This window comes from Octodon degus, unplaced genomic scaffold, assembly GCF_000260255.1.
Source record: "Octodon degus isolate 3935 unplaced genomic scaffold, OctDeg1.0 scaffold00152, whole genome shotgun sequence".
In the NCBI taxonomy this organism is placed as follows: Eukaryota; Metazoa; Chordata; class Mammalia; order Rodentia; family Octodontidae; genus Octodon; species Octodon degus.
The window spans coordinates 3,128,596-3,153,847 of record NW_004524728.1 but is presented as its reverse complement, the minus strand read 5'-3'; the positions used below and the strand labels follow the sequence as shown (position 1 = coordinate 3,153,847).

General features: G+C 38.0%; 1 protein-coding gene across 13 annotated transcripts in view; it reads left to right on the top strand.

Annotated features, from left to right (window-relative positions):
* Asph (aspartate beta-hydroxylase) overlaps window positions 1-25,252 on the top strand; it is a 263,046-nt gene that overhangs the window by 205,970 nt on the left and 31,824 nt on the right. For all 13 annotated transcript variants that reach the window (XM_023702449.1, XM_023702445.1, XM_023702444.1 and 10 more), the window contains 2 exons: window positions 839-928; window positions 10,813-10,950. In XM_023702449.1, the coding sequence (XP_023558217.1) occupies window positions 839-928; window positions 10,813-10,950 (228 nt within the window). The remainder of the gene's footprint in view (window positions 1-838; window positions 929-10,812; window positions 10,951-25,252) is intronic.

Here is a 25,252-nt window from a genome sequence, read left to right as displayed (position 1 = left end):
AACTACAGCAAACTGAGGCTGCCAGCATTGTGGAAGCAGCCACTTAAAGAACTGAGCTAGGGCTGGGCCCCCTCACTGGCTCTCAGAAAGGGACTTCTTATGAAGTCCCTTTAAAGAGGAAGCTTTTTAGAAAAGAAGTTCTTCACATTTAATATTTTTGATATTTATTCTTTTGGTTTTCCAAGTTCATTCTCTTGATTTAATGTTCTTCCACTTTTTTTGTCTTGAGACATAAATTTCAAATTTAGTCCTGTAGGAGATAGGGAGAAATAAACTAAATGTTTTAGGAGTTATTTAATAAAAATAAAAATTTCAAGATTTCAATTGACTTGAATCCTTCATGTTTTATAAGAGATTTCATTAAAAAAAAATCATGACATGTTTGTTGAGTGTAAAGAAATATGACTTGCAGTTAGGGTGCCATTACTTTGGACATAAGCAATTAAACATTTGGGTACAGAAACAGAAAGACTCTACATGACATATGGTCAAATTTGGAGAGCAAATTACATGTGAGACATACCCAGCCAGAGATTATTTGGAATAGTGAAATATGGTTGCTCCCATACCGGGGACGTGTGAGATATTCTGCTAATTTTATGGGCTATTCCACAATTAATTATAAATGTTCTGTAAAATTTAGCTTTGTGATTTCCTTTTGCTTCTGCAGTGTAAATGTTGACCAGTAAATCTCATTGCCAAATTTTAATATTAAATGTGTTTTTCTCCTTCTTAGATTTTCCTACGATATACAATATTCCATATGTAAGCAAACAAAGTGATGAAAATGGGCAAGTATTTGATTCTATCACAGTTCTTAACACTGCTCTTTTTACAGGAAGGAATAGAGTCTGGGGCTCCAGGCACCGATGATGGGCGATTTTATTTCCACTTGGGAGACGCCATGCAGAGGGTTGGAAACAAGGAGGTAATGGGTTCATGGCTTTGTGTTCACTCTAACAGGAGAAGAAGCTCTGTGATGTGTGTGTGCAGGTGTGTGTGTGTGGGGGGGATTCTAGGAGAAAATCACAGTTGAAAACACGTTTTGCACACAAATTATTAAAAGAATTTAAATAATTAGCTATGTGTCCTGTCTTCAAAATAGCCCAAGAATTTAGTTTAATGTTTGGGATTTGGTTTTTATAGTTTATTTCAACAAATCAGCTAAGTAACTACAAGCACAGCTTCTAAACTGGCGTGTGTGTGTGTGTGTGTGTGTGTGTGTGTGTGTTTGTGTGTTTCTGTACATCTGTTTGTGTCAGTATGTATAGAGAAATAGCTGTTATCTTGGGATAAAATTCTTTAAAATAACTCTAATAGCTTGAATTTTAAAAATGTTTTGTTTTCCTAGATTACTTTTGGTTTCATTTCAGAATTGTAAAAATAGTTAGCTTAGGAAGGAAGTCTTCGCTCACACCGTATGCACGCTGAGCCTGCCGTCTAGCTGTGGAACTTACCTTCTGAAACATTTAATGCCCAGTTTAAGAGGAACATAATGACATAAATGTCAAGGGGCGTGTTAAGAGGAGCATAATGACGGAGCCAAGGGGTGTGTTTTCTTTGTGACCACCATTTTCCTGAGACGGCCTCTGTAAGCACAGCATTGGATCAGTAATGGTGACGTCAGGTACTGTTCAGTTTCAAGCCCCTTCCAGGCTGCAGTGGTTTCCGTGACACTGCTGGATGGTCGAGGCTTCCTCTCCCGCCCTGCACATTGCAGCTCTCCTAGGCTCAGCTGTGCTTAGAGTCAGTGGCGAAAGGGGTGAAGCGAGACACTGAATATTTGTAACCAGTATATGCTATGTATGTGTTAAGGTGACATCTAAGGACAACACAGTCTCATAATTCTAATGCAAAGAAGAACATACAGCCATCTGGACAAGGAGGGTTCAGAGAAGCAAGAGGGTTTGTGATGGGATAATTGCCTGCTACAGACATGAACAAATCTGTGGTAATAGAAGATTGGATTGCTGATCTGTTTTCATTATATATTTATATTAATCTATATATCTCCCCCTCTACGTTACCAATCAATTAACTAAACCAGCATAAAATTTTAGAACTATAGGGCAAATAAAATTTCTGATTTCTGATTAGTAGTGATTTCTGTTTCCCTTCATTCTTTTAGATGTAAAAAGAATTCTTTGAAGGAGAGGCAGAACAAAGATTTTGCTATAGTATTTCACACTGGATAAATGTTTTTGTCTGATTACCATAGATATAATTGTCAGTAATTAATTTATCTTTGAACATTTCAGGGTCCAGAACAAAGACAGATAAAAGAACTCTATGATTTGTCTCACAGCTTATGATTTGTCTCACAGCTTAGATGAAAACAACTCTTACTTCAAGGACAAGGAATTCACTACGAAATGCTTGTTAAGGGTTTGGCATTCGAACCTATGGGACTATTCTACCAGTTTAAATATCATTAATATGCAAAGAACAACATAGTTCTTGAATTTAAAAAGTTCATGAGCAATCCTTATTACATCGGAATGGAAACAGGTCTGTAGATGCCTTTTAGTACTTTGCTGTCACTAGGTGTTGAGTCTGCAATGAGGTACAATAGCAGGAAGCCACCACCTCTTGTGTGTTAGGCATACACTTTTCTTCTGACTCTGAAAGAGGATGGGTGCAGGAGTGACCCTGAGACTGATGATCAGATGGGTTTTGAAGAAGTGTTGTAATGATGGATGGGAAAGGGGACAGAGACAAACCACAATGGCTTTGCACTAGTTTGGCTTTCCTAATGCCCAGTATTTCCATAATTTCCAAATAACTTCCACGATCCAGCTTCCTTTCTAGTCTCATTCTCAAAGTCCAAATTCATGTCTGCTGCCTGCTCGGTGTCACCACGTGGGTATCACAGAGGCAGCTCACTTGTCTTCCTCTCTGCCATTTTTTTCTCCTTAAGATGAATTATTGATGACACAAAACTTGATGGGCTGTCAGACATTCTGTAAAACCTTGTTTGTTTGGCAGCACTGCGGGCCACACCAAGTCCCTGTGTGCTGGGCAGCACTGTTGCATGGAGCCCTGTGCCCAGGGCTGCTGATCGTTTAACATCGGAAAGCTTAGGAATCAAAATCCTGAATGGAGGTGATGAAAGTGCAATAGTAAAGTTAATTTCAAAGATGAGTACTCTTTCTTTTGTAAGCCAAACGACAATTAGGCAGGTCAACCTTCTTATAATTCTGGCTACAACTTACATGTATTTCTAGGTAAGCACTTAAGGATGACTACACAGGGGCTAGAGAGATGGCTCAGGGGAATAAGTGCTTCCCTAGCAAGCGCAAGGGTCTGAGTTCAATCCCCGGTTCCGCAAAAATAAAAATAATAAAAAAAAAGAATGATTACACAATGTGTTCTTTTTGGAAGAGATATTAAGTAGGAAAATCTTCTTTAATTTTATTTTAAAGAAAAAATAAAACAGAGTTTCAAAACAAGATATTGGGGGATAACAATGGTTGATACATTGCATACTATTATCTTTAAATTAGTCAGAGTACAAAATATTGGCATTTAATTGCCCAAATAATATTAGCACAAACCTTTCTACTTAATGAGCTAAGAAAAATTAGTAGTATAAGTATCTTAATTATCATATATATTATGTATTTTTTCCTTTTCCCTTCTGTCTGTTCTCTATTCCCTCATCCCAGTTTCTCTTTCCTTTAGAAGTTTCTTCCCATTTTACAATACTTCTTATACATTCTGGCTCTTATGTACTCCTTTAGCTTCTCACAGTAGGGGATAATATAGTGCTTATACCTGTCTTTCTGACTTATTTCACTTATGAGTATGGTCTTGAGTAACACCCATTTATCTATAAGAGAGTCCAGCTTATCCTTCTTTATGACCCAGTATTACTCCATCTCTTAAAAAGACCACATGTTTTTATCCATTCCTTGGTTGACCTGCATCTTAGTCGTCTCCAAGATCTATTACAAATTGTGCTACTATAAATATGGTGCACATATATTGCTGTGTTATGATGTTTTTAATTCTCCTCAGAAGATACCCAGAAGGGGAATAATTGCATCAAATGGAACCTCCAATCCTAGCTTTTTGAGGAATGTCCACACTGATTTCCACAGTGGTTGCACCAAGCCGCACTCTCACTGTCAGTGGAGAAGGGCTCTTTTGTCCCCCACAGCCCTTCCAACATTTGTTATTAGTTGATTTCTTGAGGATGGCCATTCTTTCTGGGGTGAGGTGGAATCTCAGTGTTGTTTTAATTTGCATCTCTTGAATGACCAATGATGTTGAACAGCTTTTCATATAATCATTTCCTGTTTTTGTATTTCTTCATCTCAGAAGTGTGTGTTCATCTCAGATGCCCATTTTTGGATTTGGTCTATAAATCTTGCAGGTCTGACTTCGAGTTCTTTATCTGTTCTTTATATGTTCTTGATAAAAATCCTGTGAGGAACAGCTGGCAAGCATTTTTTTCCCCACCCTGTGGGTTGTCTCTTCACTCTGTTGGTGGTTTCTTTTGCTGTGCAAGACCTTTTAGTGAGGTGAGATCCCAGTTGTTGATTCTTTGTGATAGTTCCTGTGTGATTGTGTTTTATTCATAAGGTGTTTGCCTACACCATTGTCTTCATGAGTTTTACCTCTTCCATCTTCCAGTAGCCTTAATTCTTATATTTTAATATTTAGATAGTTGATCCATTTTGAATTTACATTACTGCATGGTGAAATATATAGGCCCAATTTTAATCTTCAGCATGTGCAGAGCCAGTTTTTCTAGCACCATTTCTTAGAGGCCATCTTTATTCCAGTGAATATGTTTGGCACCTTTGTCAAAGATAAGGTGGCTGAGTGTGTCTGGAGTTGTTTTTGCAGATTCTAATGTGTTCCACTGATTTTCAAGGTGTTTTGTTTTGTTTTGTTTTGTTTTGTTTTGCCAGTACCATGCTGGCAAACATTGCTACTGTAACCAAACACTTGGTTACAGTAGCTTTATAATGTAATTTCAAGTCAGGGATTATGATGCCTCCTGCCTTGCCTTTGTTTCCCAGCGTTGCCTTTGCTGTTCCAGGTCCCATCTGGTTCCAAATGAACTTTAGGATTTTTTTTCCTCTAATTCTGTGAGATATACTTGTTGGAATTTTGATCAGAATAGCATTAAACCTGTACAATAGTTTTGGAAGTATAGCCATTTTCACTATATTGGTTCTTCCTACCCAAGAGCAAGAGATAATTTTCCATTTTCTGATATCTTCTTCAGTCTCATTTTTCAGAGTACTGTAGTTTTCAATGTAGAGGTCATTTATGTCCTTTTTTAGGTTGATGCTGAGGTATTTCATTTTTTGGATGCAATTGTTGTTTCCCTATTTTTTCTCTCAGTTTTTTATTTTTTTGCAGGAAGGCTATTAATTTTTGAGTATTGATTTTGTACACTACTGAATTTGCTTATTAAATCTAGCAATTCTTCAGTGGTTTGGGAGATTTTCTTTGTAGAGTATTGTGTCATCTGCAAAGAATGGTAATTTAATTTCTTCCTTTCCTAATATTATTTCTTTCTCTTCTATAACTGCTCTGATTAAAGCTTCCAGGATTATGTTGAATAAGAGCAGAGACAGTGGAGATCCTTGTCTTGTTCCTGATTTTAGAGAGAAAGCTTTCATTTTTTGCCCATTTAGTATGATTTTGGTAGTTGATTTGTCATAGAGGACTTTTATCAGATTGAGATGAAGACCATCTATTCTAATTTTCTGTTGGGTTTTTATCATGAATGGGTGCTGGAATTTTCAAAAGCTTTCTCTGCATCTATTGTGATGATCATATGATTTTCATTCTTGGCTCTGTTAATATTGTGTATTATATTTATTGATTTACATATGTTCAACCATCTCTGCATCCCTAGGGTGTGAATCTCACTTCGTTGTAGTATGCTGTCTTTGCTGATTTTCTGCAGGCTGTTTGCCTATATCTTATTGAGGATTTTTGCATCTATGTTCATTAGAGAGATTGGCCTATAGTTCTTTTTCTTAGTTGTGTCTTTCTGTTGTTTTGTATCAGGGTAATGCCTCCTTCCAGGAATAAACTTGGGAGTGTTCCTTCCCTTTCCATTTCGTTAAAGTTTGAAAAGTAGTGATATTAGGTCTTTTCTGAATCTCTTGTAGAATTCAGCAGTGAATCCATCAGGTCAGGGCCTGGGCTTTTGTTTGTTGGTAGTTTTTTAATTACATCTCTGATTTCATTGATTCATACTGGTTTATTTAGGATTTTCATATCTTCTTGATTCAGCTTTGGTAATTCTTATGTATCTAGGAATCTGCCCATTTCTTCTGCATTTTCCATTTTATTAGAATATAAGTTTTCAAAGTAGGTATTGATCTTCTGGATTGCTGCAGGGTCTGTTGTGATTTCACCTGTTTTATTCCTAATTGTATGGATTTGAGTATTTCTTTTTTTGATAATGTTTTTAACAGGTTCGTTGATTTTATTTAATCTTTCAAGAAACCAGTTCTTTGACTTCACTGCTTCTTTGTATTTTTTTTTTTTTAGTCTCCAATACATTAATTTCTGTTCTGATCTTTGCAATTTCTTCTCTTACATAAGCTTTTTGTTTACTCTGCCCTTTTTTCTTAGATGTTTGAGGTTCACCATTAAATTGTTTATTTTTGCTTACTCTATTTTCCTGATATGGGTAATCACTGCTATAAATTTCACTTTTATGGGCCAGAGAGATAGCTCAATGGTCTAAGTGCCTACCTGGCAAGCTCAAGAACCTGGGTTTGATTCCCAGTACTGCATACCATGCCGGCCCCATGCTGAGTTGGTCGCCAAAACTGGGCATGATGATGCATGCCTGTAATCCCAACACTGAGGAGGCTGAGACAGGAGGATCACTATGAGTTTGAGCTGTGTATCGAGACCCTGTACCAAATAAGAATAAATAAATAAATACATAAATAAATTTCCCTTGTAGGACTGCCTTCATTGTGTCCCACAAGTTTATATGTTGTATGGTCATTATCATTTAATTAGAAACTGTCTAATTTCTTTAATTTTATCTGTGACCCATTGGTTGTTCAGGAGGGGTGCTATTTAATTTCCATGGTTTATAAAGTCCTTGTGGTTTCTTTTGCCATTGATTTCCAATTTCATTGCACTATGGTCTGATAATATGCATGGGTAATTTAATTCCTTTGCATTTACTTGAGCATGTTCTGTGAGCTAACATGTAGTCTATTTTGGAGAATGTGCTGTGTGCAGTGAGAAGAATGTGTATTCTGATATTGTGAGGTGAAATAATATAGACATCTACTAAGTCCATTTTTTCAAATGTTTGGTTCAGTTCCAGTATTTTATTATTGATTTTTTTTTTGTCTAGTTGATGTATGTCTTTTTATGACAGTGAGGTAGTGAAATGCACGAATGCAATTGTATTAGTGTTTATTTCATTTTCCATACATTTTAATATTTGTTTTATATAATGGATGCAGTGGTACTTGTTGCATATAAATGTATGATTGCTATCACTTTCTCTTAGATGATGATGATTTTTGTCTTTTTGAAACAGGGTCTCCCTGTGCAGTTCAGGCTGGCCTTGAGTTCACTTTGTAGCTCAGGCCAGTATTGAACTTGCAACAATCCTCCTGCCTCACCCTTCTGAGTGCTGGGATTATAGACATGTGCCTCCACACCCAGTTCTGGATTATCTCTTTTACAAAGATGTAGTGACCTTCTTTGTCTCTCTTAATCAGTCTTGGCTTGAAATAATACACTTTATCTTCATATAGAATAGCTACCCCTGCTCTTTTTCTGGGTTCCTGTGACATAGAATATTGTTTTCCATCATCTGACTTTCAACCTATGAATTTCTTTTTGAATTAAATGTGTTTCTTGTATGCAGCATATTGTTGGATGTTGCTTATTGAACCATTCTTTTAGTCTGTGTCTTTTGATTGGTGAATTGAGACCATTAACATTGATTATCATAAGTGTGCTGAGAAGTCAGCTGTGATTCTTTTTTTAATTTTATTGAGAAACAAATAGCAATAAGGCAGTTTCAAAACAGGTTGGTAGGACAGTTACAATAATTGATACATTGCATATTGTTGTCTTTATAGTATTTATTCATAGTACAAGAGGCAAACATGATATCCTGTCCAAACACTAGTACAAATCTTTCTTCTCATTGAATTAAGAAAAAGTCAGCTGTGATTCTGATGGGCTTTCCTTTATAGGTGATTTGTCTTTTTTCCCTAGTAGTTTTTTAAGATTCTATTCTCATGTTGAATTTTTGGAATCTTGACTATGATATGCTCTGTGTGTGTGTGTGTGTGTGTGTGTGTGTGTGTGTAGCCTCAGTCATAGGCTAATTGGAGTTCTGACTGAGGGTAATTGGAGTTCTATAAGCCTCTCACTTCTCTGTATGTCAAATTATTTTTCCTCTAACAGCGAAGTTTTCTGCCATGATGTCTGTGAACAATTTTTTTTTATCTCATCTGTGCTATCTCTTGCTTCTTCATTGACTGCAGTCAATCTTAAATTCTCCTTTGCCTCATTTGGCAGCTGCTGTATTGATTTCTCATGGTCCCTTGCTATTTTTAAGAAATCTTTCTTTTCATAATTGCTTAAAACAAGCCTGTTTCTATATCTGAGATCCTGTCTTTATGTTGATTTAATCTTCTGCAAATAGCTTTAATGAAAATTGTAATCTGAATACCTTCCCGAATCTGCCTTATGGATTTCATTTCTTGCCTATGCTGAGCATTCATTCCGTAATTTTCTCAAGCTCCTCTATGTTGTTATCTGTATCAGCTCCGGAGCCACTGCACAGTGAATCTCAGTTTTGAAATACCAGAAAGAATAGCTGTTTAGAACAATTCATCACTTTTGGCTGTGGTGGTACCATCAGTAAAGACAGTAACATCAAACACAGCCTAGAAAATTACTAACTTAGTTAACCGTTAATTTGCCACCATGAACCATATGATCTATATTTCTGTTTATATACCAAAATATAAAACAAACTAGAAAATTATATGCCATATACAAGTCCTCTATATGTCAATTTTGCTCTCAGGGATTGATATTCTTTTTTTTTTTTTTTTTGCGGAACCGGGGTTTGAACTCAGGCCCTTGAGCTTGCCAGGCAAGCACTTATTCTACTGAGCCATCTTCCCGGCCCAACTCTCAGGGATTAAAGTGTAAAATGGGTTACAGAGAAAATGGAGAAGTGGAAGAAGAGGAAGAGACTATAAGTAAGACTAGCAGACAAAAGCAGATCATGCTAGGGCCAGGGACATAGGCTGGTGGCATAAGCGCCTGCCTGGCAAGCACAAGATCCTGAGTTTGATCCCCAGTACCAAAAAAAAAAAAAAAAAAGCAGATCACACTAACTTTGGGAAACTGGTGCAAAAGACTGGAGGGAAAGAGAAAAGGAAAAGATAAAAAGACAAACAGAACCACAACCACAAGGAGGCTAGAAATATTTTCACACACATATAAAAATGAGGTCAAACAATGGAGAAAAAAAAACAAAACAAAAGCACCACAACCATAAAAAGCAAAAAGAGAAGGATGGGGAGGGTAGCTGAGTAGTATGGTGCCTGCCTGGCAAGCAAGAGGTCCTGAGTTTGATTCCCAGTTCAAAAGAAAATAAAGACGTCCACTTCTGAGTATGTCTCTGCTGTCACTGGTAGACAGCATGTGGAGACCGAGTCCCAGGCCATGTTGATCATTCCAGCAGGCTAGCAGTGTCTTTTGGGAGGGAAGTAAGTGGATAATTGCAGCGAGCCTGCTCCTTCTGCCCGCTGGGCCTGAGCTCAGCTGGGGGCCACTAGCTGAAGCTAGCAGCTACTCCGAGTTCTGAGTGCAGGTGGCTCCTCTCCCAGGTGGTTTGGCCATGGATCCAAGCATCATGGTGCATGCCTGTAATCTCAACATTCTGGGAGGCTGAGGCAGGAGGATGCCAAATTCAAGCCCAACATGGGCAGTTTAACAAAATTTCAAAATGAAAATCTGAAAAGGGTCAGGAATGTAGCTCTGTGTGGAAACCTATTTTAATCATCTGTACTGTAAAATTAAACTGATATGTCAAACTATAATGCCAACTCAGAATAGCATTTCTTTTCTATCTACTTAATTTAGTGGGGGGGGGGCTTATACTTTACTTTGTGGTAGCCTGTAATCCTAGTGTTCTAAGAAACTAAGGCAGAAGATAACAAGTTCCAGCTCAGCATGGGCAGATTAGAAACTTAGTAAGACCTTGTCTCAAAATGAAAAATTTGAGCTGGGAATGTAGCTCAGTGTGATGGCCATGAATTCAGTCCCTGCTACCTCAAAAGGCAAAACGTCTGACATGGGCTATGCCCATATTTGATACTACTTTGGAATAACCAGAAACCCAGTAGTATTTTGTCCAGATTTCCATAGACTTGGGTAGCTAACAGGCAAGTTCTGACAGTCTTTGACTTAAGATTTTTCAAGGTTATGGTCATGTGAAAGCCTATGTGTCCAGTGGAAGCTATATTTCAAAGTCCAGTCTTTTCCCAGGTCAGCAATAAGTAGTACAGTGCTGTCTTGTGATGCTGTCCAGTAGCAGGCAGTCCCAGCTCGCAGTCTTCCACGTGATCACGAGGGGTGATCGCCAACACTTGACAGTGCACTGTGTTGTTAAGTACATCGTGTGGATTAAATGCATTTTTGATTTAGGATGTTTCCAGTGTACATAATCGTATCACTATTCCAGTAACATCTCTTAATACTTTTTTTGATACTGTGATTTTAAAATTAACAAAAATCCTTCACTGAAAGAATAGTAAGAGGCAGTCCTTCTGTTTTTTTCAGGCATATAAGTGGTATGAGCTTGGCCACAAGAGAGGACACTTCGCATCTGTGTGGCAGCGCTCGCTCTACAATGTGAACGGACTGAAGGCCCAGCCCTGGTGGACCCCAAAGGAGACCGGCTACACGGAGCTCGTAAAGGTGAGTGCTAACATGGACATCATCGCCATCTTTTTGTCCTCAAAATCAGAGAACATGTATCATGAAAACGAATGTCAGAAAGAGGACTGTGCTATTTGCAGAAGTAGGACAAAAGATCCTTTTCATCCATATGGCTCACAGTGACCTTTAAATGATGCAGGTTGTTTGGTGGGTCTCCAGGCTTTTTGGACTTAAGATGGCCTTGTGCTCTTGAAAAGGAGTGGTCATTCCAGGAAATTTTTTTTTTAATGTGTGTTATATCTCTACATACTATTATAAATTAAAATTGAGAGAAAATTATTAAAAATGAAAAAGAAAAGAAAAATTCATGTGTGAATTCCATAAAATAATAATGACTCTATTATATGTTACTAGGAGTAAAATTTGTAAAGTAATTATATTTTCAAAATGAAATGTAGTGAGAATATTTTTTTAATTTAATTGAGAAACAAATATGAATGAGACAGTTTCAAAGCTGATTAATAGGACAGTTTCGATAATCAGGGGCTGAGGAGATAGCTCAGTAGAATAAGTGCTTGCCTGGCAAGTGCAAGGGCCTGAGTTCAATCCCCAGTTCCGCAAAAAAAAAAATAAAAATAAAAATTAAAAAAAAATAAAGATAATCAATACATTGTACATTATTATCTTCTTAGTGGTTATCCATAGTACAAGAAGCAGACAGGATATCCTGTCCAAACACTATTTGTATGCCTCTTTCTTCTCATTGAATTAAACAAAAGTAGCTATATATCTCTCCTAACTATTTTGTATATATAAATACAAAATGATCTTTCCTTTGTATCCCCCTTTTTTTTTTTTAGTCCTGTCAGAGGTGGATATTCTATTGGCATCTAAATACTATAGGTGTTTGAATTCAGCTGAACAATCCAACACTGTCTAGCAGTCTGTCATATTAGTGGGTTATCCTCAGAAGTTATTGACTTGAGCCTTTTACAGCTCATCGTATTAATATGGCTTTACTTTACATACCTCGTTTTTATACTTTTCTGTTGGATGGCTAAGATCAAGATAAAGCAAGACCTATATAACAAGAATTATAACTTTTGTGTCTGACAAGGTCAGTCAAATCCCCTCAGGATTGATCCTGTAACCCTGTACCACACTTTGTAGATCCTTTGTCAGTGTCAGCCATGATGAGTCACGGCCATTGCTTGACCAATTTGCTCTCTGTGAAAGCCTGAGAGAATGTTTTTTCTCTCCAAGTGACTCTCCCGAGGCACATTATACATCATCGATCACATTCCTCTGTGGCTCCATAATCTTCTTGGTCAGAAAATTTGGAGCACAATGTAGTGAGAATATTGCAAGTGTTTTAAATATTTACATACCATTTTGATGCCTGAATTCACAGAAAACAGAGCATTCTCTCTTTTTGCTCCCTTGTTCACAGAGGACCTTATTATCTAGTGATGCATACTGAGAACATGCAGAGATCTGCATGGTCCACTTCACATACAGTAGAACCATCTTCACTGTACAGTAAGTGAGAGTCAGCTGTTTTGTGCAATAGACAACACTTTAAGGTCACATGCTGAAAGAAAAGTTTGGCCTGGCCAAATAGCTCTGTGAATTAAAGCACTTGCAAGCAGGCGCAGAGGTCCGGGCTTCAATCCCCAGGCCTGCCATGCTGGACCTGCCCCCAGGGCACGCTGAGACTGCAATTGAGACTAGGTGTGGTGGTGCACGCCTGTAATCCCAGCACTTGGGAGGCTGTAAACAGGAAGATTACTATGAGTTGATCTAGTAGTGAGACCCTGAACACCCTGTAGACCCAAAAAGAAATAAAAGGTGAAGAAGCAATTACCGCTTTTAAAAAGCAGCTGCTTTGTTCAAGAGTGGGAGGTTTATGCCTGCATTGAAAGACAACATAATCACTAATAATGAAAACAATGAACAAATGGAAAACATTGTTCCCATAAAGGAGTACACTTTCAAAATGACATGCAAATAGTTAAAAGTTCCTTATGCTGTCTACCTAACCTTTAACTATGAGGACTTTCAGAATTAGGCCTCAACATTTATAGTTATTTTAGTTAATGAAAGCTTCATTGTTTCTATGTCATTAGGAGCTGTATTTAATGAAATGGATGTAAAGTCTATGGCAAGTTTAATTTTAAAAAGTAATGTTAATAAGAAACAGTACACTGAAGGCGCTCTATCAAGCGCATACTCTTTAAATTTTAAATGCAGTGAACAGAACAGAACTTGCACCTACGCCACAGTTGCAAAGCCAAAAATAAAACTAGATCAGTATCACACATGCAGGGAATTCAGGCACAAAGCCAAGATCCCTCATTTGTCAATTATTCCAAAAAAAATAACAGCTTGAAACACCAGTGCTGTTGACAGTGGCTTACCTTCAGTGCACTGAATGTTGTACACGATCTACTTTACAAGAAGAGACATCCATGCAGGCAGGCTCAAGAAGAAGCAGACCTCCTTCGGCTATACCCAGGGCAGGCTGCGTGGCCTGCACACGCACACACACATACCTAAGAAAATGTGAATATAGACAGCACTTACGCTGGCCATTTCACCGGAAGGCCAGAACAAAGCCACGTCTGCTAAAAATGAATGCACCACCCCGGTTTACTACTCATAACAGATGCTTTTGTCTTTTATGTGAACTGAAACCATATATGTTAGTGGTGTAATTTGAGTATTCTCACATCTACCTTTTAGGGCAGTAGTAGTACACATCATGTAGCACCTGGAAGACACTGTGTACAGGGGCACAAATGCCACCAAAAGAGCACAGAACGTCTTGTACTATTAAGAAGATAATTTTGCAGTAGGCCTGGTGTACATGCCTACAGCCCCAACTCTTGGGAGGCTGAGTAAAAGAGATCACGAATTCATGACCAGCCTCAGCAATGTAGTGAGTGAGACTCTGCCTCAAGAGAAAAACAAAAAGTAGTTTTCATTTTTCAAGCCTTCTGGAAACTCTGAGGAGTGCCTAAGGTTTACATAAACATTGTTAGTAAATGTTCCAGCAGATAATTAGGATAGAGAAACTAAGTGAATCTAATAAGGTACTAGTTATAAACAATTGGAAATATATACACTGGTAAATTAAATCTGGACTTTAACACTGTCTACTTTGTGGCTTGGGTAGGCAAAGGGTCAGTAGACATTAATAAAATAGAACTTAATTACAATGCTATCTTTTATTCAAAATATGAAAATGTCATTTACCTCTTGGGCTTTCGTAACATGGAAATCCATAATCTAGCCTGAGAAATCTGATATTTATGCATGGTTTGTAGAAGATCATGTGAAGATGGTATATTCTGATTTTCCAGCAGTTGATTTTGCTTGTGAGGGAAGCAGGAAAGGAAGGGCAGGAGTGACAAAACACTGATGATTCTGAAATCTAAGTGATGGATTGTGGAGGGTTTTTATGCTTTTTTTCTACTGTTGGGTATATGTTTAAAATTTTTCATAATCTTTTTTTTTGCAAAAAACTATGTTGAATAAAATGTGTCTCAGAGACATATAAGACTTCATCAATTTGGTTTTCTTGGGGAAAGGAGACATTTCAGTATGATCTCAACATGGTTATTGTATATTTCATTATAAAAGCATACTTTCTAATCATCACAATCTACTTGTACTATAGACTGCCCTCACTTAAGCCTCAGATAACTTCATAAATCAGAAAACTATGATATGCTGACAATTTGTGAAGATGAATTTTGAGAGAACCATCTCCAAAGGAGAAATTATACAGAAACAACCTCTCTTGATAAAACTACTGCAGTTAGTACCGTCTGTGCATGCTTTTTCCTTTGTAAAATTTCATCTCGTCTCCGATCAGATCACATTCAGCTGATTATCCTCTGTTATCACTCCTTGGTCTCTCTGTGAGTTTATTCCCCTGCTGTAGCTTTTGTTATGCTTTCAACTTGAAGTAACAGAAGTGAAATTCAAACCGGGCATACATGACATAGAGCTTCATTCACTCACCTAACTGGAAGCCGAACAGTAGAGCAGACCTCAGGGTAATGTCAGGAGGGGAGGTGTTCTTGGCTTTATACTTCTTTGGTCACCCCCTGCCAACACTCTGCCTGATTGCTGCCAGAAGCAACTGGACTGGTTGGCTGAAAAGAATTCTAAAATCTAACCTCATTGAGCCAGCACACCAGTCGTAAATGGCCTCCTCAAAGTCTCCTGGGAGTCCCTTTTCACTTGGCAATAACCATATCATACTGGACACACAGTTACAGCAGTCTAAGATGCAGGGAGTGGGCAACAGGCTTCCCGGAGAAGCACAGTGTATCTCTCCATCAACTTGGCAATAACTCCCCTTTCCCGCAGCCTGACTGAGCCCTTTTGGATCCTATTTCTACTCTGAGTCTGTTACTGAGTTACTGAGAAGAAACTGTGAGACCACCCACAAGCCAGCAGCTCAACCCTGCAAGCCAGGAACGGGTTTGCTTCCTCTAAGCGAGTGCCTCATCTAGGGGGGATGGGTACTGAACAAAGTCAGGGTTCTATTGAGACAGGAAAAGGGGCATGATAGGAGTTGCAAAGGAAGCTGGGGATATAGCGCAGCTCAGATAACAGGATCCTGAGTTCAATTCCTAGTACCAAAAACATGAAAGAAGTTGAAAAGGAAGCCCATCTGGATATTCACTGACTGTGAACTGAAACATTTTTTCTCTGCTTTTCATTTTTCCTTCATTCATTTATTTTTTGAGAAATCTTATCCACTGCTTATCCATCAGCTGTGAAAATTTCTACAACAGCTAAAGTAGAAAGATGGGAAAACTAATCCATCTAAACAGTAATAAAAAAGAACTGAAATGGTAGTACTGATATTAGACCAAAAAAAGACTAAGAAGTGTTGGTAGAGACAGAGGGACATTTGCATACCCTAAACCCCGATTATTCCGGAGCCACGCGCTCATCACGCATTTGTGCACCTAACCAGTGAACGCTGAGATATATGAGGCAAGAACTGATTCAAGTAGGAAATATGTAAATCAACAGCATGGAGATTTTCATGATTTGCCTTTTATAATGGAAAAACAATAAGACTGTCAGAGAAAATAAGCACTTCAACAACACTGAGGCAACAGGATCTCGAAAACACCCGTGGAACATTCCACCCAGCGTGATCAGGATGCGCACTGTTCTCAAGTGTGTGTGAGATGCTCTCCATGTAGGCCAGAAGGACTTTGGAAGTATTACAATCACAGTACATATTTTGTGACACCCTTGGAATGAAATTAAGATTTTTTTTAAATGAACATCTATGGGTATTTATTTTTCTTTTTGTAAATGTTGATGCTTTTTATTGGTCTTTGATTGCAGTGGTGATGTTCACTGTGGGGAATTGGTACCTGCATATAATATGTCTTGGTCATCCTCAAGGAGCCCACTATCAGCTTGTGCCCCGTCTTCCCTGTCCTTGCCTCTCCCCAAACTGTCTCTGTCAAGGGCCTGCTGTATGGGAATCATTAACAAAAACAAGTTAATAAATTCACAAATATTTGAAAGTTAAGTATAGTACTTTTAAGTAACCAATAGGCCAAAAACAAAACTGCTAGAGAAATTAGGTACTTTGAGATAAGTGAAACAAAAATACCACATGGCAAAGCTTTTAGGATGCAGTACCAGTTCTTAGATGTTGACATTTGCTAATATCTGTATGTTTAAAATGAAAATGGCTATAAAACATGAACCTGATGCTCCGTGATAAGAAACCCAGCGCAAGCAGAAAAGAAGATAACTGTGAAATGAAAATAAATGAAATGGTGACTGGAACAATAAAAATGAATAGCTTCAAAACTTGCTTTAAAACTAGATTATTTAAAACTAAGTTATTTTATAAGCCAACTAATAAAGTGAAGATTGAAATTACTAAAATTACTAAAAACAAGACTGGGCATGGTGGTGCATGCCTGTAATCCCAGCTGTTGGGAGGCTGTAAACAGGTGGATCATTACGAGCCCGATCTAGTAGTGAGACCCTGAACACCCTGTAGACCCTTCCCTAAAATACAAAATAAATAAATAGATAAATAAATAAAATTACTAAAAGCAAAAGAAAAATAAGACATATTACTATCAACTTTATAAAACCTTGAAGTATTATAAAAGAATACTAGGAAAAGGTATAAAGCAAAAAACATAAATAGCATACATGAAGTTGTTAGAACATAAACTACTAAAACTACCTCAGAAATAAAATGAAATCTGAACAGACCTGTAATAAGTAAAGAAAATAAAATAGTAATTTAAAAGCTTCCCACAAAGATAAACCCAGGCCTAGAGTTCATCAATGGTAAATTGTATCAACTATTAAATATCAATAAGTAACAATCCTTCATAGGCTCTTCCAAACAATATGAGTAAAGAAGCACCAGCTCATGTTATAGGGGCAATATTACTCTGATACCAATTTGGAATCAAGGACATCACTGAAAAAGAAAACTATAAATCAGTAGTTCTTACACATATTAGATGTAAAATTCCTCAACAGAATATTAGCATCCTGAATATAGCAACATACAAAAAAGAACTATATGCATAAATAAGAGATATTTTTCTGAGGAATGCAAATAAAAGATCCATTCATTAAACATGGACATGATTTATATGGTTATATAATCATTTCAGTAGACATAAGAAATCTGACAAAATCAAGCACCTTTTCAAGGTAAGAAAAATAATACAACAAACTGATCAGAGAAGGAATCTTACTTATCCTCAGAAAGGGCACCTATGAGACACTTAAAACTCACATCACACTTCATGGTGAAAAACTGAAGGAAGTTGAGTTGTCTACATTTTTAAATGACATTTTTTAAAAATGTACTTGGTACAGGGTCTACAGGGTCTCACTATGTAGATCAGACTCAAAGTGATTCTCCTGTTTTCAGCCTCCCAAGTGCTGGGATTACAGGCGCGTACCACGATGCCCTGCTCAAGTCCTATATTTGACAAGACCCTTTATACCAGAAAATATATCTGGTGACTCAGTAATACAAGCACATAACCAAATTTAAATGAGAAAAGAATTTTAAAAGATAGCTATTCAAAAAAGATACATAAATGGCCAAGAATCACATAAATATAGCCAATGTCATTTGTCATTGAGGTAATACAAATAAAAATCACAATTTGGGCAATTTTGTAACTATTAAGATAGCTACAAGAACTAAGAATATTGAAATAAGTGTTAGTACTGGTGTGTATCTGGAGGAACTGGATTCCTTGAACATTGCTGGTTATATGAAGTGCTGCGCTTCGGAAAATGGTGTAGCTGTTCATCAGAGAGTCCTCAGAAAGTTAATAGGAATGCTGTATGTTCCTGCAGTTCCCCTCCTAAGTATGCACCCAAGAGGATGAAAACCTATGCTCATAAAATAATAAATGTTTGCAGTATCATTATTTATAACAGCACAAATGGAAACAAACCAAAATATCCAAAGGATGAATCATGGTTATGAATAAATATATAAAAAGTGATACATCTGCATATATAAGCAAAATCTGGAACATCTACGCAATGATAGAATGCAATCAAATTCTGCTGTCTAGTGTAACGTGCATGAACCTTAAAAACATGGTGTTATCAATCCCTGGCAAGCGCAAGGGCCTGAGTTCAATCCCCGCTTCTGCAAAAAAAAAAAAAAACATGGTGTTATATGAAAAGCAAGTCACAGGAGATCACATATTAAGTTATTCATATGAACTGTCATAATTAGGCAAATTCATGGAAACAGAAAGCAGATTATTTTTTCCCTTGAATACTTTTGTTTGTTTTTGTGGAACTGGGGATTGAACTCAGACCCTTGCGCTTGCCAGGGAAGCACTTATTCCACTGAGCCAGCTCTCCAGCCCCCAATACTTTTATATATATATTCTAATCTTTATATCAGCTCTAAACATAGCTGGTATTGTTCTTGTTTATACATGAGTGCAGTAGGATGAGATGAACTAAAGGCATTTCCCTAAGGCCGCATGCACAGTGGTGATGGCTGAGATTTTGATCCAGGTTTCCTTGTGCTCAAAATCTGTTTCCATGTTGGTACCAGTCCACTGCCCTCAAAGGGCACTTCGCTCCTATGATTATGTCCTCTTTGCTATGCCAGTGTTTATGTCAAAATTTTATTTAGCTTCTTGATTTCAGCTGCTCATGTTTCAAGCTCTGCTTATTAAGAAAAGCAAGACTGTTAGTCCCAGAGTTCCCAGCAGCACGGGACGCGTAACAGCATCCTCTGTTCAAAACCGAGTCTGTGCGGCAGTGCTTTGCTTTGGTAATACCAGCCTCTACTTCCACAAGTGTGAACGTCGTCTGTGGTACGGCTGCAGCACAAGACGTCTGCCAGTGCTGACAGGGATGGAGAAAGCTAGTTGTGTGAGGAATGTAGAGCCCATGTTGCATGTCCATATATTCTTCCATTTCCAACTTACGGATTTGAGTATTATGGATCATGGATCAATGTCATCTTAAAAATGGAAACTATCTAGTGCTGGGACCTCCCACATTTGGCCAAAAGACTTTTAGCATAATCACCCTGATTCTGGAGTAAGTGACTGTTTCCTACCTCAAGTAACGCACTGTCACTCAAGTCATTCCCTGCTCCAGACAGCTGAGGTTGCGTTTTCTTGCAGGGATGGGACAATCAGTACTCACTGAAATGCACACTCTGTGCTGTTTTCTCCATCACCGCCTGGCCTATAATTTTGCAGCCCCAAGACTGAGAGTTATATAATTCAATGAAAAAAATTAAAGAAGAATACCCTCTTTGGAGATTGTTTTCATTAAAATTGATTAGGTTGCCCAATTCACAAATGCCAAAGTCCTAGGTGCTTCAGGGTCATTTAACATAGAAGCTGAAACAAAAACATAAATTCTTTGCTAGACTGGAAATAGAAATGATCTCTTCTTGTACAAGAAAAGCCTTCCTTTTTTGAGCCTAGCCCTCACTGTTCCATTGCTAATTTCCCCCACCCCCGTGGCTAATTTAAATATAAACATCCTGTGAAGAAACTGTTAGAATAACATTGAAAACAAATCCTCAGCCAATAACAACTTAAAACTATAATTTAAAATATCCCTTTTGTATTTGCTTTTCCTGCTACCTAACTGCATCTATTTTGGGAAAAAAGAAGATCTCTTGAATTTTTTCTGAACTTTTCAAAGCAGCTTCTCAGATGTAAGCAAACAACCTCACATGTAAGTTAGTCTTTCTTCACACTGTAGTTTATTTTTATCGGGAATTGAACTCAGGACCTTGCACTTGCCAGGCAGTCGCCTGTGCTGCTAGCTGTCTCCCTGGCCCACATTGTGGTTTGTTACAGCTGGAGAAGCGCCCGGTAATACTTTGCCTGTGATGTGAGCGAGCACAGAGAAATGATTGATTAGAATAGCACGCGGTCATGTTTTCCAGACTGTGACTTTTATTAATTAAAAGATCCATTGTGTATGAATAACTTCACCTGAACAAAAATAGAATTTACACAGTAATACATTAGTGGTTCAATATTTCTTTCCATGTGATTAAATATTTGAATGTTTTCAATGAACTGCTTTTGGATTAAAACAGATTGAGAAAGAAGCAAAAAATGTCAGATTTAAATTGGAATTAAGCTGTATGTTAAGAAGATTAGTAATTTTGTGAAAATGTAAATGTCATGTATAAAGAAGTGCTAAAAGCAATTCCTTAAAATTAACATGAGAGTTTAGGCCTATTTTTTCCAAATTGAACTTTAAACTTTTTAGATTCCAATGCTGTTTCACCTAAGATGACAACAAAACAGTGATGGGATCTAGAATTTGAGGATTATGTGATTTAAAGTTGAGCTTCTTAGAAGGTGCCCTATAATTAGAAGTCGATTAATTTTGCTGTCAGCTGTGATGCTTTGGATAAATTATTTCACCCATCTGAGCTTTACTTTCTTATCTCTAAATTTAAAATAAGCCCTTGAGTTTCTCCCCTCCTACATATTTTTATTTTTTTTTTCTTTTTAAAGTATTTAATACAGGGTCTACAGGGTCTCACTACACAGATCAGACTCATAGTGATCCTCCAGTTTTTCAGCCTCCCAAGCGCTGGGATTTCAGGCATGCACCACAATGCCCAGTCTCAATTGCCATCTCAGTGCGCCCCAGGGGTGGAGCCAGCTTGGCAGCCTGGGAATTGAACCCTGGCCACTGCGCTCTGCCTAAGCAGGTGCTTTAGTCCACTGAGCTATCTGGCTGGCCCTCCCCACCTACATATTTTAATGAGGCTCAGAATGACAAATAAAAAGAAAACCCAGCACTCTTGTGTGCTTGTAGCCCTTAGTAAGAGCCAGCTCCACTGAGGCTAAGATGGTGTGTGATGCCAATTGTGGCCATCTAGCAGAACAAAATATTTGATATTCTTCTTTCAGTTATTTTAAACTAAAAGGCCATTTTCTTTCTCAAAGAGAAATTGGTGAGTGCTCAGTATTTGTCAGCATGAAAACCAACACCTGCACACTGGCTTGCTCACTGCTTTGGGGACTCACTGTGCAGTGCTAGATATTTCAAGTAATTGCAGACTAAACCAGCAGGCTGGGGCTCCTGTTGGGGTTCTAAAGTGTTTAGTCTGACAGGCCGTGATCTGTTTTAGGATACGTGGGCACAGGTCAGTGTACACCTCGCCACACACATGTCTCTTGGTGCATCTGTTTTTCCATTTGTCTTGACATAAGAAAGCCTACATCAGACTCTCAGCCACTGAGATCAGGGACTCCGGAGTTTCTTCCTGGAGTTGTTACACCTCCAGTGTTAGGTCAGGGCTCGGTTCTCAGCAGTGAGGCCTAAAAGGAAATATATATGTTTTATAAATATTCATATTCATAAAATATTTTCATAAATATATATTTGTATTTATAAATTTATATTTATAAGGGATGTATGTTTCCCCTATTTTCCACTTTCTGGCTAATGACATGGCCCACTTCCAGGAAACTAACCTGTCATCTCCCATGGACACTCAGGAAAGCCAGCTGCTGCTGGTCAGCCTTGCAGGAGGCCAGCCTGCGCTCTCTGGTGACGATCCGGGAAGGAAAACAGTAACTTCTGTAATAAATGGTGCCTGATGGCCAAGATTTGATTAATGAATGACAGCTTCCCTGATTTCTGCCCATGCTTCCAACTTAATAACCAGAGAGAGTCAGACATGCACAGAGCTTGATTCAAAATGTAAAGAAAAAGACGATTCTAATATTTCCTTACTGCTTTCTCTCTACTGCATGTCTGTCATATAAAACAGTGACTCTGAGTTTGATGATCTTGTAAAGGTGTGTGCAAAGAACTGGTAAAGGGTTAGGGCTCTGAAGGAATGAAAAGTTTTGTTTCTGACTTGCCTGGTGGGCTAGATTACATATTACAAGGTTTTCTTAGCCTAGATAAGAGAAGATAAACAATAAAAAAATATGAATTGATATATATATATATAGAGAGAGAAAGAATATGTAAATTAGGAGAATTAAAACAACATGCATTTAGGATCATTCTATATTGACTTTCATGGAAATAACAATAAATAAAAAATGTACAAATGTTTTAATCTACAAGAAAAAGACAGTAACAGATGAATAATATCAGCATTTTATGTAGAAGTGGGAAACAGAAGTACTTGGTTTTTTTTTTATTTTATGTATTTGGTACAGAGTCTACAGGGTATACAGGGTCTTACTACATAGATCATACTCGTAGTGATTCTCCTGTTTTCAGCCTCCCAGGCGCTGGGATTACAGGCGTGTGCCACCATGCCCAGTGTCAACCACCATCTCATTGTGCTCCAGGGGTGGAGCCAGCTTGGCAGGCTGGGGATTGAACCCTGGCCACTGTGCTCTACCTAAGCAGGCGCTGTAGTCCACTGAGCTATCTGGCCAGCCCTGACAGAGTATTTGATTATTAATCACATGCCCTCCTAACATCTTAGGTTCCCCAGTAAAAGAAATTTGCTTTGTCAGTGGATCAGTGAATCAGAGGCCCTGCTGTTTCACACAGGCTTTCAATCACTCATCAATTTTATAGCAATAACAGCCAGAGATCATCAGGCACAGAGGAACCACCTCAACATGAATGGAAAGAGTAGATCAGCAAGAACACTGTAGCTTGGCAGAAACCCAAGAGAGAGAGAGCAGGAAGTAAACTTGAAGTAGTACCTGTTCTCAGAGCAATAGCAAGGGAGAATGCATGCCCCAAACAAGTATAGAGAACTATAGAAAGGAGTGCAGACTGAGAAGATCACCCAGAAATTAAATCTGTGCTTGACAGTTAGACAGGAGCCAGCAGTACTGTGTGTGCTGTCGCACAGTAGGCTGACTACAGGTGACAAGAATGAGCTCTACATTTCAGAAACCTAGAAGAAAGATTTGGGAAGTACTTGTCATGAAGAATGGTAAGTATTTGAAAAGATAGATATTTTTAACATGATTTTGTAATTCCACAGCATATCTATGTATCCAAATGTGAGAGGGTACTCCATTGATCACTTTTCACATATTAAACAAACCTGAGTTTTAAGCATGCTATTCAGGGAAATAAGAATGTAATCATAGTGTTAAAAGCTAAGTCAAGGGGGCCAGGGAGATGGCTCAGTGGAATAAGTACTTCCCTGGCAAGTGCGAGGTCCTGAGTTCAATCCCTGGTTCTGAAAAAAACAAAAAAAGTTAAAAAAAGTTAAGTCAAGAAAAATCTCATAGAACAAAAGCAAAAGGCAAAGATAGAAAAAAAAGGAAAGAAAGCTAGAGGCTCCACTTAACCTGTTCAGCATTCAAAGAGAAGGAATTCCAGACAGTAAGAAAATTTGAGAAAACTTCATTTTAAAAACTACCAGAACCCATCCACAGTTGGAAACTGTGCGTTTCTGTGCATTTCATGGTGCCAAAAGCACTTCCTCTTGTAGCACACATAACCCTGGCAGGGATGTTGTACAGGGGGCCTGCAGGCACAGTGTTGAGTAATTTACCCCAAATTATGCACTAAGAACTTCTACACAGCACAAGAGCCAATCAAGAAAATGAGAGGCCAAGTGATGGAATTTAAGAAAACATTTATAAACCAAACATCTGATAAAGAGCTCATTCCCTAGCTCTAGGATTATAGGCATATGCTACCACACATGAACTTTGTTGGCTCAGCCTGCCCTGGTGGTGGGGCTGGTGCCGCATGTAGTGCCAGGGACAGAACTGTGGTCCCTGTGCTTGCCTAAGCTTGCCTAAGCAGGTGCTTTAGTCTGCGGAGCTATCTCACTGGCCCTCTCTCTTCTTTTTTATTTTAAAGAGAAAAAAATTAAATATAACAATAACAAGGTTTCAAAACAGGTTGGCAGGAGAGTTGCAATAATTAATACATTGCATATCATTGTTTTTGTCATGATTATTCAGAGTACAAGATATGGGCATGATATCTTACCCAAACAGTATTAGCACAGACATTTCTTTTCAATGAACTAAGAGAAACTACCTATATAACTATCTTCACCATCCTGTGTGTAAGGTGTAGATTGAGGCAAACATTGTGGAAATCAGTGTGGAGAGTCATTAAGGAAAGAGGATTAGAAGTTCCACTTGACCCAGCTACTCCCCTTCTGGGTATCTTCCCCAGAAGAATTAAAAAACATCATACCACAGCAATATATGTGCACCCATGTTTATAGCAGCACAATTTGTAATAGCTAAATCTTGAAAACAACCCAAATGTCTATCGATTTAAGAGTGGATAAAAAAAGTTTTTTTTTTTTTTAATATAATGGAGTACCAGTCAGCCATAAAGATGGGTAAACTGGAGACTTTCATAGGTAAACAGATGCAACTTGAGACAATACTCATAAGTGACACAAATCAGACCTGCATGTGTAAATATTGTATTGCCTCAGCAGTATGAGAAACTGAATGAGTAAATAAGGTCTAACGTGTCACACAGATATTGTGAATTGGGAAGAAACTATTCAAAAGAAAAGACAAGCTGTAATGGGAGAAAGTGGAAAGGAAGAAAGAGAAAAAGAAATTATAAATTAACCAGGACATCATGTTAACCAGGGCATCATGGAAAGATTGATTCTCATCTATGGTCCTTGAAGTCAGAACACGTGACTGACTTCTTTATACTATGGTTGGGTGGTAGCAGAAATAAACCTCTTGATTTGAAAATAAATGTCACTCCTCCAGGAACAACTGGGAAGCACCCATGGGTTCTGACTTTGCCTCACTGCACCTGCATGTATGAGTTCACTTTTGAGTCTTTTGTTTGCATATATGAAAGTTAAAGAAAACTATATGTATTTTAT